At 43.6% G+C, this 20666-nt stretch overlaps 1 protein-coding gene across 1 annotated transcript in view; it reads left to right on the top strand.

The window, feature by feature from the left end:
- The first annotated feature begins 218 nt into the window (after positions 1-218).
- SNX10 (sorting nexin 10) overlaps positions 219-20666 on the top strand; it is a 38627-nt gene continuing 18179 nt past the window's right edge. Inside the window, exons 1-2 of the mRNA XM_064444381.1 lie at positions 219-257; positions 18087-18142. Of these exons, the coding sequence (XP_064300451.1) occupies positions 18119-18142 (24 nt within the window). The 5' untranslated portion in view covers positions 219-257; positions 18087-18118. The remainder of the gene's footprint in view (positions 258-18086; positions 18143-20666) is intronic.

Raw genomic sequence — 20666 nt, 5'->3', positions numbered from 1 at the left:
CTCTGGGTTTCCATGATACAGATGGAGGACCCAGACCTTAAATTCCACTCATCCGCCGGGAAGCCCCCCCCACTTGGGGCGGGCCCGGGGCTCTCCTCCCGCCCCCCCGCAGAAGCCCCGCCCCCTAACCCCAGCCGGCACCCCGGGGGCGTGCCGGTGGGCGTGCCGAGGGCGCGCGGCCCCGCCCACCGCCGGTGGCGCACCGCCTCCTCCCGGCCTGCGGGCGGTGGCGGGAGCGGCGGCGGCGGCGGCGAGCGGTGAGTGCACACCCGGCGCGGGGACGCGGCGGGACGCGGCACACGGCGACTGGGGGCGCGCGGCGGGGTGTCACCCCCCTCCGGCCTCGCCAGGGCTCCGGCACCGGCGGGGCAGGGGCAGAGCCCGCCGGGCGCCCCGGCTGGGATCGCTGCGGCTGCGAAGGCCGGCGTGGCTGGGTGGGTGTGGAGCCTCCGCCTCCTCCTCCTCCTCTGGGTGACGGTGGGGCGCTGCCTGGGCTCGTAAAATAACCCTTGGTTTGGGCAACGCCGTGGAAAGCCCGGGTAGAAGCGGCGGGTACTGTTACAAGAGCTGCCGGCTGTCACAGGGCTTGGTCCCTCCCTGTCTTTTAGAAGTGTATTTATTCCCCTGATCTGTGGGTAAGGATGAGGATACAGGGCTTTGCTGTGATTTACAGCTGTATAAATGACTACTCTTAGTAATGATTAACGCCAGGTGGTAAGAGACTTTGGTTTCAATAATTATTAATCTTGTTTTGAACCAAGGCTTTTTGTTTTGCTAAAGAAAGTCTGTCGCCTTTGGCGACTCTGACCTTTATATGGATGTGTAAAAGCCCTATGTATATATATGTTATATTATAACCTATATAAATAATATAATCCTGAATGTCATTGTGTATAATAATATTTAAATATACAATGCATATCATATCCTGTATATAATGGCATAATTTTATGTTAAGTACATCCTATTTGTTAGTCAGGATCCTGCCTTATTATTATTTTTAAATTCTGCATGTTATTTATATTAAGCGATGTGAGCACTTTTTGGTACATATGAAGAAAGCCTCTGAAAACACGGTATTGCAATTAAAACTAACCGCTTTATAAACCAAAGGAAGTTCCAGTGATTGAGTTGCTGGGTTTGCCTTGGGCCACATGCTGGAATTAGGCACAGAGGCACACGGGCAGCTGCCCGCGCCCTTCCCTGAAATGCCCATGTTTGCTTGTGGTCTCGCACCCACCCGCTGGGATGGCCCCATAGAGACGTGCGGTCGCCATCGCATCAGCGCCACGGGCTGGGTGTTCTCACAGCCCCTTGGAGGACGTGGCAGCTTTAGGTAAATATTGCCTAATTCTGCTAGCAGTGGTGAAAAGGTAAAGGCAGACGAAGGTGTGGAGGCAGGCCGCTGCGGATCAGGGTCCCGCCTGCTTGGGTGTGTCTGAAGGTCCCACCTGGCACATGCCCAGGTCACCCATTGCCCAAGGAGAACAGCAGCTTGAGTTTTCATTGCCCAATCTGCTGCTCACATGCTCAGGAAATAGCTCAAGTGAAGAGGATGGTCTTCCTATTTGTGCTAGGGAGAACTGAAACTAAAAGTAATGCAAGGCAGAGCTTATCTAAATGACACAAACTGGGCTTCCTTTAGAAAAATGGCAATACTGATGTTTTCTTTGTGTAGAAGATTAAAATAATTATGCCTACCTCAGCCTAGGGTATTATGCTATGTTTATAAGGCTTGACTTGAAATCTGGAAGCCTCTTGTTTATCATGTATGTTTTATATGCACTCTAAGAAGTATTTACCTTTTAATGATTTTCATTTTAAAGAACTTGCATACACCACGCCTGTATTCATATACTTTTAAGGGCTTATAATACATGTGAGCTTTATTATAGGTGACTATGATTTAAAATTTTATTTGCAAAATAATTATATTTAAGTATTTTTTTAAAGGAGAAAAACGTTGTGAAAATATTACTACTAAGGTACTAACAGCATAATCTCTCCAATGCTATAGTAGAATTAGAAGACAGTAGCACCTAGAAGCCTCATCCAGTTACTTGTGCCTCATGGCAGGAGCTGTGCAAATACAGGCAGAAAGGCTGTCCATGGTCCCAGAGAAGTTACGAAATAGAAAGCAAGATGCTATTTGTGAACATAGACAGAAATAGTTGTTTAATCAAGTACCTCCAAACGTTCATACAAGTGGCAAGTTCATTAGAAATTATATTGGTATCATGGCTCCTCTATCATTTACGTCTCTATAGTTTAATTGCAGTTAACTGCTATCAGCTGAGCTACTGGAATTAAGGATTTGTGTTTCTATACTATTGCAAAACAGCAGTTGCCAGCTTGCAGATGCTCTTTCCTAAAATTAGCGGTTTTGTGATAGAATCTGCTGCAGTAGTTTTCATATTTGAATAAGATTGTAATTTATTTCAGTGATGCAGGTTTAGTGGTTTTTTTTTTTGTTTGATTTGTTTGTTTTGTTTTTCTTTCAAGATATATTTATGGTACAGGGATAGCCCGGTAGAAAGCTGGAGTAGCATCACAACACTGTGTTGCTGTGTTTCATGAAATATTGCTTAGGTTCTATCTCAATAGACTTTCAGTTTTCTGGTTTTCCCTTGTTCCCTGCCTTGCAGGCAGGGCTGGGTAAATGTTGCCTTTACTCTTCAAAGCCTCTCCCTTTCACCTTTTAATACACTAAGGAGTTGTTTTCAGCTGTGCTTTTCCGCATTAACTCCCGAAGAACAGCTGTTCTGAAGGCAGCACCTTTTATCAGCCCTGGTTTACCTGCTTAAGCTACCTCTGCGCTCACCGCACGCCCACGGTGCTGTGATGCTTTGAGCGTAGACGCTGTGCACGGGTCAGGCATGAGCGGTGCCCTGCTGTGCTGCAGGCTCCAAGTGTCCTGGGATTTCCCTTCCCAAGCAGAGTGCCTTACACAGCAAAAACCACTGGGGATTTGGGTCAAACTGAGTAGTTCTCAAGCATAAGAGGAGGTGGAGCATTAAATTAAGCCAGCAGTTGGTAAACATGTTGTGATTTGGCTTTTCTGGGTGAGCGGTCACCATTTAGCCAGGACTGGTGATGTGCTGATGTAAGGTAGTAGTGCTGAACAGATAAGGGCAAAGGCTATGTTCCTAGAAATTTTTACAGAGCTCATGCCACTGCTGCATATGAATATCTTACAAAATAACTTTTCCCACCCAGAGAAGGTCGTGGCAGTTATAATTTTGAAGCTTCCTGTATCCTGTTCCTAGTTAAGCAACCCTAGAGCACCTCCCGTTGATGCCTCCCTCCATCGCCTTGATGCCTCCCTCCATCGCCTTGATGCCTCCCTCCATCGCCTTGATGCCTCCCTCCATCGCCTTGATGCCTCCCTCCATCGCCTTGATGCCTCCCTCCATCGCCTTGATGCCTCCCTCCATCGCCTTGATGCCTCCCTCCATCGCCTTGATGCCTCCCTCCATCGCCTTGATGCCTCCCTCCATCGCCTTGATGCCTCCCTCCATCGCCTTGATGCCTCCCTCCATCGCCTTGATGCCTCCCTCCATCGCCTTGATGCCTCCCTCCATCGCCTTGATGCCTCCCTCCATCGCCTTGATGCCTCCCTCCATCGCCTTGATGCCTCCCTCCATCGCCTTGATGCCTCCCTCCATCGCCTTGATGCCTCCCTCCATCGCCTTGATGCCTCCCTCCATCGCCTTGATGCCTCCCTCCATCGCCTTGATGCCTCCCTCCATCGCCTTGATGCCTCCCTCCATCGCCTTGATGCCTCCCTCCATCGCCTTGATGCCTCCCTCCATCGCCTTGATGCCTCCCTCCATCGCCTTGATGCCTCCCTCCATCGCCTTGATGCCTCCCTCCATCGCCTTGATGCCTCCCTCCATCGCCTTGATGCCTCCCTCCATCGCCTTGATGCCTCCCTCCATCGCCTTGATGCCTCCCTCCATCGCCTTGATGCCTGTTGCCCGTACTGTAGAGTAGCCTTGCCTTTTAACTGAGGGGCTGCACCTGCTGGTACCAAATGTGCTTGCTTCAGTGTGGTGTTCCCCTCCGCCTGCCCTTCTGCTGGTGCTCTGATCCTGTGGAGTGAAAGATGCTGCCAAATATATTGATATAGAAGTTGGGCCTTTCTGACTGTAAAGGGCTGAATCGGTCTTGCAGCCCTATTTTAGTCAGATTTTGCTGACTACTTCTCCCTATAATTTCAGGCAACTGCAACCTTCTCTCCTTTTATCATACAAATTTGTAATTTCTCCATATGAAAGAAGGAAACACTTCTCTGGCAGGCTGATTTTTAAAAAACAAAACAACACAAAGAAAACAAAAACCCCAAACCAACAAAACCCACACTGTAATAAATCCCGAAGTAAAAAGGTTGTGAATATTTGCTGAGCAGCATGGACTGCTGCAGGTGTTCCTTGCTTCCTGGGAGTAGGTAGGTAGGATACGACAGGTGACAAATTTGATATATCATATCTCAGCAATGTATCACATGGATCTTATTTCCATGTATGTGGTATGTAGTATGCATAAGCTTTTGGCTTTGTAAGCAGAGAAGTAAAAGAAATCTGGATAATTTAGGATATTGTGATTTTTCTTTCTTTCTTCTTGTTAAAGATTTTGCATCTTTATGTTATCTCAAAAAAACCTAGCTCAGCAAGTTGTTTATTCTTCTGATACTAAAAATACTAAGAGGAAAAAAACCAGCTACGTGTCCTGCAGGAATTTCCTGACTTCTTGGCAGGATAGCTCTTGGGATAGAGAAGCAGATCATGGTATAGCTGCTTGTTGACTACAGGAAACTACATGCACAGGTCTGGTGCTTAGAATTTTGGCTCTGGATCTGTTTATCTGTAGCATTCCTTGATAAATCTCTACACAGTACAGCTTGGCCATGGGTTGGTTGCCTGGATGTAAGTGACTGGTGCCTTTCAGGGGGGCTGTCCAAGGGGATCCAGGACATCTTTATGAGGCTGGCATCCTGACACATGACCTACAGTTGACCCACCTTCTTGGGCAGCAGCTGAAGACTAGGACACCTTGTGAGCATCCACAAAGACACCGAATGTTTATGTTTAGCTATCCAGATTTCTGCAGGACAGGGGGATCAGTGGGAGATTTAACAAAACATAATGCAATAATACAACTGCAAATAGTCCTGCATTTCCCACAGAGTTCCTCCAGTGATTCTCTTTCAGCCTGGAGAACTTCAAAATATAATTTCTCTTTTCAAGGTCTAATTAATGATATGTCTTCACAGAATCCTTAGATACCCTCGGAGCTTCTGGTCCTAGAAACTAGTTTCCTTTTGAATTTTGCTGGGCATGTTACTTACATGCTGTCTTGCTGGTACCACAGCACAAGTTATTTCAAAATGTCTCCCAGTACCACAGAGGAATTAATCAATAGACATGAACCATGCAAAAACCTTTACAACTCAGCATCACCCTGTGGGCCTGGCCTAAAAGGGAGGACTTCATCGGTTTGAAAGGAGTGTCCCTTTGCTCCGGCATCCTCATGTGATTGATTGATTGTTATGGATTGCCACAGAGTCGTTGAGCAGGATGCATACTGATGGGTTTCATTTGTTTAAGAACAGATAAACCAATGATGATTTTGTTACGGATCTTCTCTCCAGTAACTCTTGTGCATGAAAAGACAACACAATTTGCTTTCCATGCCTGCTTCTTGCGGTACGAAGAAATTCGTATTTCTTAGTATTTAAAGGATTTGTGGCATAAGAAAAACACTTCTTCCTTTCCCTTTCTTTTCTACCAGAGTTGTCTAGGAGGATAAACTTACTGACAGGTATATCCTACACCTCAAAGCAAAATGGATGTTTTGCTCCTGCAACAAAGCATCTATTTTACTACAGAGCTGACAATGAGTAATATACCCTGACCTCTGTGTGTGTGTGCTGCCATCCATCAAGTTCAAGTTCCTGCTCCTCCCTTCCCTCAGGGAAGCCCTAACTGCTCACCTATCTTGCTCCATGCATACAGCAACAGGTTATAACTTTGTGCCTTCTAATAGTCTTGTTGTTTTAATTGCATAATGGTGATGCATGGTTTTAAATTAGTCATAACTTTGGTACCCGTTTTAATGAGATCTTCAGCTGTCTTCCCAGAGGGGAAGGCTTTGTTTTCCCAAGAGCAGCATGCCTCTTCCCAGAAGAAATGAACCTCTATTAATGAGGCATGAAAAGTGAGGTGGTAAGGGGAGTGTTGGGGAGTGTTTACAGGGAGAAGGGCAATAGCTGTGAGTTCTAGGCGCTGGAGAGCATTTTGATAATGCCAGAGCCTATAAAGTCACATCAGTGTGTAGTGTCGCTGCAGTCATATTTGCTTTGAGGACAGTTAAATGTAATAGCCTTGTCTCATGGTGTGGAGTAACACAGCCGCAAAATACCCTCACGTGTCTTCACAAATGTGAAACGAGACCAGCGTTTAATGGCTGTGACACCAGTTGGTTTGCTCCCCAGGAATTTATGACTATGTTGCATTTGTTATGTCTGTCTGATCAGGGTGAAGATTGGTTGTGGTATGACTATTCAGAGTTGAATCAACTCTAATTGTTGGGGAGACAGGAAAGCAAATCATTCATTTGATATGAGATAAAACCCCTTGTCTCCCCCTTTCCAGGCGGATGAAGGTGGGAGTTGCTGTGAAGATGGTTGGGAAGGCAGCCAGGTGGCTGGCTTAAACAGTCCCTCCACCTCTCACACCACGAAACTGGATTTGGGCACTAGGGTCCAAGAATCAGAGAGGATTTATAGTGAAAATGTCCCTTTGGGGATTTTATGAAGAACTGTTTGAAACAAATACTTGTGCAGAAATGAAGCCTTCCTAATCTGCTTGTCTGCAAGGAAGCTTTCTGACTGCTGTTTCACTCCTCATCGCAGGTAGATTTGGAAGGAAGGTCTGCTTGACCTGCTGGCCAGGAAAAGGCTGTCTACACTAGGTGTGTAGTCCAAGGCTAAATCTTAAAGTAGGGATGCAAGATTCTCTCCCCGCTGAGATCTTTTTCAGCGAGCTTTGCACAGCTGAACCACAGGGATTTAATGCAAACCCTGGTAAGTAGGTGTTAATAGTTCAGGTCAGTTTGCAAAGAAAGCATCCTGACTTTCTCAGGAAAACCACCCTTCAGTACATGCGCCAAGCCTTATAACTAATGCAAGATAACTGTAAAGAGAATTTGGAGTACTGTGGACTATCTTTAAGACAGCATAAAGGCAGTCATCAGGCTTCAGTCAACATACAGATTTTTACTTTCCTTTTTGCCATTACATATTTGAATTTAAGTAAAAGATTTGAAAAATAATAAGCTATCATCTAGCATATGGGTATAAGCAATGATCTTTCTTTCAGAAATGATTCTTCCATATTCTCCAGGCTCTTCAGAGCCAGAGATCTTTGTCCAAGGCAAGTTTTGCATGTTAAATATCTTTTATTAAGACTAGCAAGTCTGCTTGAGAAAAACATGGCTTTAGGATGTGTAGCACCTCAGATTCATTGGAGGAGGGCTTGTGAACCTGAGAGCTCATTTCTTTTCTCAAGTATACTTCTAACCTGTCATATAAGGCACTGTCTCTGCTTACAGCAGTATGTTGCGTTGCTCTTAGACCATGACAGCGCTGACCGGTAGTGTGTTTCTGAACACTGTAGAGTTATTTTGTCCACCTGAGGATCACTAGAGCTTCTGTCATTCTAACCTTGGGTGGCAATTGACTTGTCCTAGACATCTGAAACGTAAGTCTGTTGGCAGCGTGGAAAATGGTAATTTGGTTTGGTGTATATGATTACCCATTGACTAGATTTCTAGCAAAGCTTAATTCTAAGCAATGCCATCTTTTCCCCATAAGCTCAGCGAAACCAGATAACTTTCAAACGTCAAATGCCCTAATCCTCTCTTTAATGCAGATGAAATTCTTGTTTTTCAGCAGTCAGTTAATAGCTAGCTCTTATACTTACAAAAGTTGTGTTGTTTTTAGGCTAGATGACAACCATTCTCCTTCCTGTACTCCTGCTAGACCTGTTTTACTAAACAGACCATGTCGGGACGGACAGCACTATCCTTATAGAGTGCTTTCCAAGTATGTAAAGCACTTGCCCGTATATAAAGTGTTGCAGGATTTGAAACTCGCCTATAAAGCGGAACACATTGTCAGTGATGGTTACTTCCCTCTTGGTTGGTGATAGCAACCCAATTGCATCAGTTCTGCGGAAGTTACTGGCAGTGACCAAGTAGGCCGGATACCCACAGCCAGGCTTTCCTCTGCAGGTTCCCAGCTGCAGGGCTCCACCTCATCTGGGCCATTCATTTCGCTGAGTTGCCTTGACTGAGGTTTCGTTCTGAGATGCGTGTGTAGCCCTGGACTGAAAAGCTGTTGTCCCTGCAGCATCATTGTGTTTCTGAAGAATGGTAGAGCTCTTTGTGGCTGTCAGGTCCCAGCAGCCATGTGACAGGTGGTTATTATGGATTTGCGTGTAGGACCACAAAGTAGGTTTTCAAATACATCCTTACATAATGTGTAGGTTTCAACTGGTTTAGCTAAAGGTGTGGTTATATAAATTGACAATTGTTCTGTTTTAAGACTGGATTGTGCTTTTTTTGGCCTCAAGTAAATATATTTGAGTGAACTTGGAATAAGCCTGTTGTGGTTTAACCCCGGTCAGCAACTAAGCACCACTTACTCACTCCCCCCTGGTGGGATGGGGGAGAGAATTGGAAGGGTAAAAGTGAGAGAGCACATGGGTTGAGATAGAGACAGTGTAACAGGTAAAGCAAAAGCTGCACACGGAAGCAAAGCAAAACAAGGAATTAATTCTCTCCTTCCCATGGGCAGGCAGGTGTTCGGTCATCTCCAGGAAAGCAGGGCTCCATCACGCGTAACGGTTACTTGGGAAGACAAATTCCATTACTCTGAACATTCCTCCCTTCTTTCTTCTTCTCCCAGCTTCATATGCTGAGCATGACGCCATAGGGTATGCAATACATCTTTGGCCAGTTCGGGTCAGCTGTCCTGGCTGTGCCCCCTCCCAGTTTCTTGTACACCCGGCAGGGCATGGGAAGCTGAAAAGGGCCTTGCCTAGTGTGAGCGCTACTTAGCAACAACTAAAACATCAGTGTGTTATTAACATTATTCTCATCCTAAATCCAAAACACAGCTCTATACCAACTAACTAGGAAGAAAATTAACTCTATCGCAGGAGAAACTAGGACAAAGTGCGTTCTGCTCATCAGGTAGCACCTGCTCTGTAAGTGGGAAGTCTTTCTCCTGCTAAAGGCAGAAAAAGTCCTTCAGATTACTTAGTGGTCTACTTGAATTCATTGTTGGGAAAATATCATGTGGGTTTGGGCACTGTGAAAACAAGCTGTGGGATGTATTTGTCTTGCAGAGATGAAGTTTTCTACCTTTGCTCCTCTTGCTGCTTGACCTCGAGCCAGTGTTTGTTCTAGAATGGCTGGCAAGTCCTTTGACTTGGCTGTGATGGCAGAACAGTCAAACCCAAGTGCTGCTTTTCTTCTCTTCCTCCCATTTTTGTGTGTTTGTCATGTCTCCTGCTGTTCTCTCACAACTTGTGAAAGTTTTCCATACCAGAAATCTGCCTCCCATGCTGAGAGTGGGCTGATGCCGGTCTTATGAAGTCATGGTGCAACAGTGTGCTCCATAATTGGGGTGAAAGTAACCAAATCACATCTTAACATTTAGTGGGCAGAAAAGAAATGAGAAGCAGAAAATCCAGGGATATGGGTAAATCACTGACTTTCAACCTGATTTTCTTATTGGTCAATCTCATGAAAAGTTCTGCTGGCCAAATGCTGTTTGCTCCTCAGAATTGTCTGTTTTAGTAATGAGTAACACTATTTAGAAGCTGTGTCCTTCCAAAATATTGTTTTCATGCCACTGGCACAGGCTAGCTCAGAAGGAGAACAAAGCCCATTGAACAAACAAGCTGCCCACTTGAAATCACTGTTAATACATTCTTAAATGGTTAATTTAACTGTTGATAGATGCAGCTCATAAACTAGTGCAATATATGGATGCAGCTATGCAGACGCAACACCAGTAAGGTTTTGCAATAACAATGGACCATCTGACTTGTTCTTTATGGGAAAAGAGCCTAAAGAGTGAATGGCCATTGTGTGAGAGACTGGATGGCTGATCCAACTGGACCATTTCAAGCATCCGTCGTGGGCTTGATCAACCTAAACCACCCAAGAAACACAACAGTTTGACCAGAGTTGATCAAAATGCTTTGTGAACATGCTGTATTGACTGCAATATTTTCTATCTTCCCCACAGTTTTGAGCTGCGGTTATAGAGAATGCTTAGGATCAGTCTGTTTCAGGATGTTATTACTTGACTCTTCATTTTATTTTTGACTGTATCTGTGCTTGGTCTTTCCCAGCCATCTCCCCAGATGCACGTCATAAGACTGGGACTTCTAATTCTGTGGTTACGGCCAAGACTATTGCTTTTGCTTCACTTTCGTCTCTGGGGACAAGACCAAGCACTAGCACCTCCTAGATGGGACCAAGTGGTGTGTCATAAAAATAGCTCTTTTGGTAGAATAAGGAAATCCACAGCAGGAAGAAAGCCAAGCTAAAACACGTAGTGCTGTGTAACAGGAAATCAAGCAGCAGGAAAAAATCATATCGTAAATGAAAAGCATTTGAAATGAGCAAAAAATGAAAAATTACTGGCACATGAGATTCAAAATGTTCCAGGGGGTGAGTCAGGAAGGAAAAGGTCAGGCAATGTCAGCGTTTGTGTCTGAGAGACTGAAAAAGAAATGTTACAATAAGCCTGCATGGCACTTGCTGATTTTTGCTCTGCTTACTCAGCAGGAAAGAGGCAGCTGCCTTCAGCCCTTCTTTCCCCATAATAAGTAAAAATTAGTTATTACAGAGAGATACCTTGGTGAAGATAATATTTTTAGGGCAACATAATTTGATTTAATGTAACGCAATATTTAATTCCTGTAAGAAACAGGAAGCTTTGGAAGAAAGAAAAACATACATTCTCTGAACATAAACCCTTCTTCAGAAGCAGCATTCAAGATTTTTATTAGGATTTTAATCAGTTTTCTGAAATGCTGATACTTCAGTGTCTATGTACAAATCCCTTGATTGTAATCCAGCTTGTAGAAACAACAACTGTCTAATGTGTTTTTTCTAACTGGCATCATATAAAAATACCAGGGGTGGTTTATCTGTCTATGATTTTACATTGCTGGTTCTTGTTGGTGCATCTAACAAGATGTGCTGTGCACACGTAAACCATACACGTGTACATCTTCACTCATCACTTTTGTAACTAAACAGAACTTCGACTTGGAAAGTACTTGGGTACTATGTCAGCAAGTGATTTTAGCCTGGAAACTACTTGCTGCTTTCCCTTTGTTTTCACTGGTAGCTTTACTGCCAGTGGTATACCCTGTTTGTGTAAGTATTGGTACGCTACGAGCTGTAGTGCTTATCTGGTATTTTCCATGTTGAGTACAGCTACAGCTGAAGGATGGTTGAACTTGCCAGATTGCCAGTGTTGCTTCTGCTTCTGAAATCAGTTTTCCCTAGCTCAAGGGATCTTGGAAGTCCTCTTGAGCAAACACCCTTACTGGGACTTTACCTTGGAGGTCACCAACACTTCCCTTCAAAGACTGCCTTATCTCTTTGTCTTCTGAAAATGCCCTAGCAACAAAACCTGCAATTATTTACGCTATAAAATAATTTAGTGTAATTTAAACTACTTAGTATACACCGTAGTGTTTGGAAAGAGTAGCAAAGGCAGGCTCACACGGCAGACCAGATTGACAGGCTGCCTGGAGGACACAGGAGCTGGAGCTGGAGGAGAATTTTGAGTGGTCCCCAGGTTGTCTGCAGAAGCTGTGTCGAGCATCAGCCCTGAGTAATAACTGATTACCATGATGACTCATGGACGTCATGACAGATTGACATGTGCTGTTCCTTCGGTGTCTTTACCCACAATTACCCTTTTCTAACCATTCCCTAAAAGCCCAGTCTGCCAGCATTAGCCTTACTGGTATTGTCTTATGGGAGAAAAAGAAAGAAATGGTTGCTCTGGGATCAGCCACCCACCAAAACTGCAGAGTATACATGAAGTCCTTTGGTTGAGCATACCTCTGCAATTTGAGACTGAAGGAGAAAAGAAAAAAAAAAAAAAGAGGAGAGTGAAGAAACATCTGATGCTCTCTCCTACTGTGAACAGATTTTTTTAGTACTTCTTCCTTGTCTATCTTTAGGCTTTTAGAAGTTTGAGAGGCTTGGCATGTGAGTCATGTTGCTGTCCAGCAATATGGTATTAAGTTCATGCAATTCAAAGTGTGGTATAATACCAATATAATTGGAAATCTGTAACCCACACCTGACATGGCAGTCCATGTCATATATATATTTTGGAGGGGAGAGGTAAGTTCGTATGTTTAGTTAACTCTTCGATTCTTGCATTCCTCTGAAATGAATTATTCTTAATTTTTTTTTAATGGACTGAATTAATTGTCTTGATAAAACAGGTCTCCATAACTAGGAAGATTGCAGCACAAAGGAATGGCTGGTTGGGGAAAAACGATAACATAGTGTTTAAAGAGGAGCTGTCTTGCACCTGCTGGCCATAAACAAGAATTTAGCAACCAAATGGAGGGAAATCCTGTAGGAAAAGAGTAGTTAACTAAGCATCTTGGCAGTGGTGGCTGGAAGTCAGAATTTCAAGGGCAGCCAGAAAGGCATGATATTTGGCAGTTCATTTCTACATAACGTTGTGGTTGGAGGGAAGGTGTGTGAATTCTGTCGGTGGTTTGGAAAGCTCTTGTTCTTTTAAAAACAATTTAGGCAGTGTCCTCATTTTCTGCTCAGCGGCAAAGTGATTCTGCTGCTACTGTAATACAGCACTGATGAAACAGGTACCTTGAGCTGGAAGGTGAGATGGATTTGCCCAAGGCATACTTTATTTTGTTCACTTCATTAAGCAGTCTGCAGACATCTGAGCGCTGTGCAGAGCTGAGATGAAATTACTTATGTATTTCATATTTTTCTCACTGCTAATGAGCAGACCTTTATGGTGATTTGCTGAGGGAAGGTGGGGCTGGTAACCAGCAGGGCTGATGAAAGAATGAAGGATGCTCTGTGACCTGCACGGTCTAGTTTCAGTCCTCACCGTCCTCTTCATGGACAGTGAGGGACAGAAGGGAACTCTTGACTCCTGTGATGAGCGCAGTCGAGTTGACCCCAGGTATTAAACTGGACCAGGTGAAGTAGAAAGCATCAGCTTATGCTGAGGCTGCATTGCTCTGGACTGAGTGGAAGTCTGCTTGGGGAACAGCATTTGAATAATTGAATAATATGAATGTTTACCACCAACAAGAGCAGTAGTTCTGTGATGGCCACATACCTGATTCCTGTAAATGCCAGGATGTGTTATGATGTGGTGAGTTTGGTACCACAGAATATGGTACATTTTATATGTATAAATTTATGCCACCTATATATAGTTTTCACATTATTTTCTTCAAAGCTGAGGAATAAGTCCTCAGAATTTTGCCTGTTTCTTATACTCTGAGCTTCCAGTACAAGTCACCATCTAAGTCACTGCTGAACTAGAGGGACCTTTCTGCTGATATATATGGTACGGCTGGTCTTATGATTTCAGGCAGTTCTGTTCCATGAGAAAGTTAACATTGCTTTCTGCCACTCGTAATGGTTTCATTTGAAACCTATAATATTTCATCCATTCTTCTGACTAGCTGTGAGCTAGTGCTAATTGGGGGTTTACCTCCTCCATTTCATACTCCCTTGGAACAGCAGTGGCACAGATGTCTCATGGGTCCTCTGCTTGGTGCAGGAGTTGCAGGAGATGCTCTTTCCCCAGCAGTGATGCTCCCTGCCAGTCACTGACCTTTCAGAATTACTCCAGAACCTGAGGCTTCTGCAAATCCAATCAATGCTCCCCAAAAGAGTTTTGCATTATGCTATCCTGAATATAAGTACTACTTACGTTTTAGCATGGGATTATAGTCTCTTTTGAATTCTCCAGAGCTAGCATCTTATTTTATTATAGCTCTGTTCTTCATAAGCTCCCCCTCCCACCATCGGTCCCTGTGTATGTATTTTCCTTACAAATCCGTACGGATGACTTGACTTTCACAAACATAGTGCGCTTGAGTGCACACAGGTATGTTCTGTGATAGTGAACTCCAGGTACGGATGCAGCTGAACTTTTACGGACTGTAGATTAGATTTCTTACGGTTGGTTTTTTTTTGAGTGTTAAGGTAAGGAAAACATAAAATGCAGGGAAGATCTTTAAGTATATAGAGATTTAATTGTGATCTCTCCATCACACTGAAGCCTTGAACAAAAGTTTCATTTGATACTGATGACGGGAACAACCTTGAAAGTGCAGCTGAGGACTTTGCTTGTGACTGGATAGGACTTTCAATCATCACCAATGTCTAAAAATAAATCACTCTTCCCCATTAAAGCTTGAAGCTGGTCATTTAGTCATATGTTTAGAAATAATCAAAGGAGGGTGGATGGATAATTCTTGAGCTAAAGATCAAAACTTATTGCTTGAGGGGAAACACTGGCAACACAGAATCTGTGAGCCCTCCCAGAGCAGACAAGATTATTGCGTAAGCCACTGCCCAGCAATGAGTGAAATCATAAAATTTCACTGTAAATAAACACAGCTACTAATGAGGTAGCTGGGAGGGCTCACATTTGTTTGAGCTGTTTTTGTAGCAAGTTGTCATGGTTTTTGTCTGTGGTACTGCTTAAGTTTTAATCTTTCAGTTTGGGGAATGTAGAGAAGAAGTTACTTCCTCCTTTAAGAGTAGTCCATTTACATGATAAAAGGGTATTCCCAAGTAATATAGAATAATTAGTTTTAATTTAGATATTAAAATATAAAATCAGCTCTAAATGATGAAATGTAATACTTCACAGTGTTTATCTACTATCCCTAAGAGCAGCACTGGGGTTTATCTATTATCCCTAAGAAAAACACTGCAGTACTTGTTTGGGGTTCTTCTCCCCCGCACCTGATTTCTACTTTTTTTTTTTTTGGTTAGGCTGCAGGAAGTATGGCAAGTCATCCTACGTAATCTTTTTGCTTTGGGTTGTTGTTGGCAGTTGTGGAGCCGTTCCCTGGTGGTTTCGTTGGTTATGCAATTAACAACTGTCAAAAATATGTACTGTAAGGAGCAGATGTTATATGAAGTATATGAAGCTAAGTAATAATGATAAAAAAAAAACCCTTCAGTCTGATAATAGATCAGAAGCAGAACTAAAACTTACTCAAAGCAATGGGTTTTTTTCCCCCAGTCACAGCTGAAAGTATTTTATCAAAACTACAGATCTACCACTGCCTTTTTTGATTCTTTTTTCCAGCATTGGTTCATTTCTTTGTCAGTGGAAATTTTTTTTTAATGACTAGAGAGACCAGCAACCTTCTGTTTGTCTTCTGGAGGTAGCTGCTTCTATCACCGGTATTTTGGGTAGGGTTTTTCTAAAGATAAAAAGGCATCATCTTAAGCAGACAGTTGAACTGTTCTGCTTCAGTGACTTCTGCATGTGTTAAAGAAGTCCTAAAATATATGTCATGCTAACAGCCAGAATACTGCATTCAGTGTGTTTGTAAGTGGCAGAAGCATGACTGGGGCAATCCTGGACTTGCTGAAGCGTCTGTGGAAAAGGTAGCTTTGATGGGCTAGTATTTCCATTTTTTTCAAATTATTTGATAAGAAAAATTAAATATTTCAAATATTTTAGGAAGGTTTTTGGTGCTGAAATATTAATTTTAGTCATTAAATATGGCTGTTTGGAGTTTAAACTGTTCTTTCTAATCTGCACTAGCACATAACTCAGTCATTAGAAAGCAGAAGACAGAATGAAATGTGTTATTTCAGCCCTGTCATTCACTAACAGTGTCAGGAATGAGATATTTTGGGCTTGCATAATTTCTTACTTAAAGCAGTTAAGAGACAGGAAAGAGAGAGGCTGCAGAATCTGATAGAATAAAGAGAGATATATAATTGAAAAAAATTTTGAATTGCCATTTAAAAATCAAAACCACATTGAAGCAGAGCAGAAAGGGGGGGGAAGCCCCAAAACTATATAGGTTTACAGCTGCAGAAACCGCCCTTCTTCTAACAGCCCGAGCCCTGCACAATGTTTTCTGTGGTGTGGGCTTGTGCTTGCGTGAGAGCTAAAGCCATTTACCGCCACCAAAAGGAAAGCTCCTCACATACGTCTGTATCAGCAGCAGTTACAGCTGATGAGCCAAATTCTTGCTGACCTGCTTGGTACCAACTGCGAGGCAGAGCCTGTGCAGCAAGGAGTGCTGAAGTGCTCTTCTATGCCTTCAGCCCTGAGCATATATACCAGTTAAACATAAACACATTGAGCAAAAACCCCAAACAACTTTTTGGGAGTGTTCAATAGTCCTCTGTGCTTTTTATCAGTGCAACCCTAGCTACAGAAGCGAAATGGTGGCCTTATCTTTATGGAGACTAGAACCGTACTGGTGGCACCGTTTAGGATATCTAAAGTCCTGTGCACAGACATCTCTATTTGGAGACAGAGTATCCTATTTTGATATAACTAAGCCTATAGAAATTTGACAAAGATGTGTTTGTCCCAAAATAATTTCCCGGTCAAAGAAATATATGTGTGCTTATCTTTGTGCTCTGTTTTACTGAAATAGGTGGAGCTGTATTTTGAAAGTTAGGCATGTTTGTAAGAGGCATTGGGCAGCGGTGGGTGTCTAGGAGTCCTTAGCTGGCCTTGATCTAAATATGTAGTTATATACTAACAAGAGCTAACCTAACTAACGCTGTATCGCTAAACCTTAGCAAACCACTGCAAAGGTGTAGCCATGTGTCTTCCCTAGTCACATACAAACATTTTGCAGCCAGCTGACCACAGCTGCCAAGGATTGCCCAAGAAAGCTGCAAATCCACCTTTTCCAATGCAAGGTGCCCACCCAGAGAGATGCGTGGGAGGATTTTGCCCAGCTTCTCCTGCTTGAGTAGCATCCATCCTGACCATGGGGCCAGCGCGGGGGGCCATACTCCTGGGTGATGGGGGGATCCTGCTTGGGTCCTCTCGGTTTGGAGAGAGGACACTGTTTTTTAAAAGCTGAGGAGGCAATAGGACGGTCTTGTAGGTGGGGCTCAATGCAGGTGTTAGCTGGCAGTGGCTGGATGGCATGTGGGAGAGGTAAAGGGGAAAGGCAAATTGCAAATCCGTTTCCCATGGTGGTTGCTTTTCGGCAGGCGGCATGTATGTAAGTTGGCAAGTGAGTAAAGCTGCCCTGCTGTTCCTGTGTGGGTACCTGTCCTGAGCGAACCAGCTGGTTTATGGGACTGCAGAGGTAGTTAAAATTTTTTTTTGGGGGGACTTCCAGGGAAAGAGTAGGTTTAAAACATAAGTTAATGATGGGATTTTTGATTTGGTCTAATTATAAGCTTCCCTTCATGGAAGTTTTAAAACCATGGACACAATGAAATTTAGCCTGAGTTGCAGCTAGCCTGCAGGATCAAAACAGTGTTTCTCTGCTTATCTCCGTTTCAGAGAAACGGTTGAAAGGGGCTTTTGATTCTGCTGACTCAGAGGTTTTAGTGTCTCTGGACCTCAGCTGCAGTCACGCAGGCGTGTTCTTGGGTGCCTGGGAGCAAGGTTCAGGCAGCACTGCCTTGGCTGTGTTTGTGAACTGGGGGTGCACAGTGGGGAGCTGTTGGGAGGTGGGTGCAAGGATGACCCCCGGGGAGGCTCTTGGAGCAATGAACAAAAGTGCTGAATTCCAAAGATGGACAAGCATCACTGGGCTGTCATGTACAACAAATATCTCCAGAAGGGAACTAACCTAGTGCTTCTAAAATGGGATTTTCTGTTTTTTTTTAAATGAATGAATTCTTTGATGTAGTTAATGCAAACATGTTTTCTGGTATATACACTGAGCCTGGCTATTTCCACTATCTACTAATGTCCAGCAAAGGTGATAAAGACCTTCAAATAATTACTAAATGCCAATCTGATGTCTGTTTTGTCTTTTCAGGTTGATTTTTATTTTAATACAAACCAGTGAAGATGACACCAAAACATGAAAAACAAGTAAGTCATGTCTAAGCTTTAATAAAAAAGGATTCTAGTTTGGTGGTGGATGCTTTAATTGCCAGGCTACGGAATATTCTGCAGTGATGCAGTGCCAGTTCCTTCTGTTAAAGTTTGATAGAAGAATCAAATATTCATTGGATCAGAGAGAAGGAGAGTAAGTGACTCTGTGCATAAGGAGCTCAGACACTGAGACAGGAGAGAAAGATTTGGATTTCAGTCTTCTCTCCATCAGTCTTCAGGTATTTTGTAGGACAGTGGTTGGAGCTGGGTCTGAACTCTGATTAGCAGATGCACACCACAAGAATCACACTTGGACCTTCTTTTCAGCTCAGGCTTAATGAACATTACAAGTTTCAACAAATTATTTTGTCTCAGCTGTTAGTCTCTTGTCATCCTTACTACTCGGCATGCGTGGAGTGAAGATGCCCCACATCCTTTGTGGTTGATCCTTTTACTAATAGGCAACCTGATAGGTATTCTGGTTTAAGCCTAGCCATCAACTAAGTACCACACGGCGCTGCTTGCTCATTGACCCCCTGGTGGGATGGGGGAGAGAAGTGGAAGAGTAGAAGTAAGCAAACTCATGGGTTGAGTTAAAAACAACTTAATAATTGAAATAAAATAAAGTAAAATAGTAGTAATAATAATAATATACAAAGTAAGTGATGCACAATACAATTGCATACCACCCACTGACTTATGTCCAGCTGGTCCCCCAAACAGTGATCACTGTCCTCTGGCCAGCTCCCCCGCCAGTTTATATACTGAGCATGATGCCATATGGTATGGAATAGCCCTTTGGCCAGTTGGGGTCGGCTGTCCGGGCTGTGCCCCCTCCCAGCTTCCTGTGCACCTCCTCGCTGGCAGAGAATGGGAAGCTGAAAAGTCCTCAACTGGAGTAAGCACTGCTTAGCAACAACTAAAACATCAGTGTGTTATCAACATTATTCTAATCCTAAATCCAAAACACAGCTCTATACCAGCTCCTAGGAAGAAAATTAACTCTATCCCAACTGAAACCAGGACAATGGGAAACTATTTTCCTTGGAAGCTTTGTGGAAAATGACTCTTGGCGGTTATTGACTAATCAGATGTGTAACAGTGGCACCATGGAGCATGAGTTCATCACCTGATTTGGTCCTGAGCACAGAGATTTGAATTAAAATGCAGCTGGAATGATTAAGGCAAATAATAAACTCATGCAAGATTATTTTTATTCCTCCTCCTTGTGGTGGATTTTTTTCCCATATTAAAAATAGATATTTCCATGTCAGATTTCCTTATTTTCCTAGTAGGAAAATGTTAACAAGAGACTTCTCAGAAACACAGTTTTTGTGGTCAAATTCTATATAGTAGAGCTTCTGGCTTATACTTGTCTCTGAGCGATCCATTGCATTGTGCAGAAATATTTCCAACAGGAGAAGGGCGGGAGTGGGGGGAGAGGAAGACTTCTTATGTCTGCTTTAGCTGCTTTTATAGTGTATTCTTCCTTTTGAGGCAAATCCAAATGTGAACAGTTTTCAATGCTTGTATCTACCTCAGTGCTGCCCTTTTCCCCTGCTGTCAGCACTCGTGTTCTTTGCATGGGACTGTAATCATGAGGGAGTAGGTGTAAACTAGGTTTGGAGGTCACTTTGGCCATTTTGACATTTATGTCTGACACTAACTACTTGGGCTGCTCCAGGCCTTGAGGACAGGGTAGCAAAATGCCATGGTGCTATGCCTAAACTGGCTGCCTTAGCCAGGAGTTAAAAGGCACGTCCAGCCAGAGAAGCTGCTCTGCTGATTCCTGCTTGTTAGGTAGTTATGACTACTTTTTGTAGTAGTTATGACTAATTTTGGGGCAGATTTGAAGTTCTTAATGAAGACGTATCCTGGTTTAACCCCAGTTGGCAACCAAGTACCACACAGTTGCTCACTCACCTTCCCCCCCATGGTGGGATGGGGAGGGAATCTGAAGAGCAAAAGTAAGAAAATTCATGTGTTGAGATAAGAACAGTTTAATAATTGAAGTAAAATAATAATAAAAATTGTAATGAAAAGGAAAACAACAAAAGAGAAAGGAAGGAACAAAAGCCAGGAAAAACAAGTGATGTAACTGCTCACCACCCACTGATTTATGTCCAGCTGGTCCCCCAAACAGTGATCACTGTCCTCTGGCCAGCTCCCCCGCCAGTTTATATACTGAGCATGATGCCATATGGTATGGAATAGCCCTTTGGCCAGTTGGGGTCGGCTGTCCGGGCTGTGCCCCCTCCCAGCTTCCTGTGCACCTCCTCGCTGGCAGAGAATGGGAAGCTGGTAAGTCCTCAACTGGAGTAAGCACTGCTTAGCAACAACTAAAACATCAGTGTGTTATCAACATTATTCTAATCCTAAATCCAAAACACAGCTCTATACCAGCTCCTAGGAAGAAAATTAACTCTATCCTAGCCAGAACGAGGATGGGATGTTTGGGCTGGTGTGGCGGCTGCTGGGCTCCATTTCAAAGCTATAGCACTAGCAGTTTGGATAGGAAATG

This window comes from Phalacrocorax carbo, chromosome 2 (genome assembly GCF_963921805.1).
Source record: "Phalacrocorax carbo chromosome 2, bPhaCar2.1, whole genome shotgun sequence".
In the NCBI taxonomy this organism is placed as follows: domain Eukaryota; kingdom Metazoa; phylum Chordata; class Aves; order Suliformes; family Phalacrocoracidae; genus Phalacrocorax; species Phalacrocorax carbo.
The sequence above is the reverse complement of the archived record's forward strand: the minus strand, read 5'-3'. Positions and strand labels throughout refer to the sequence as shown.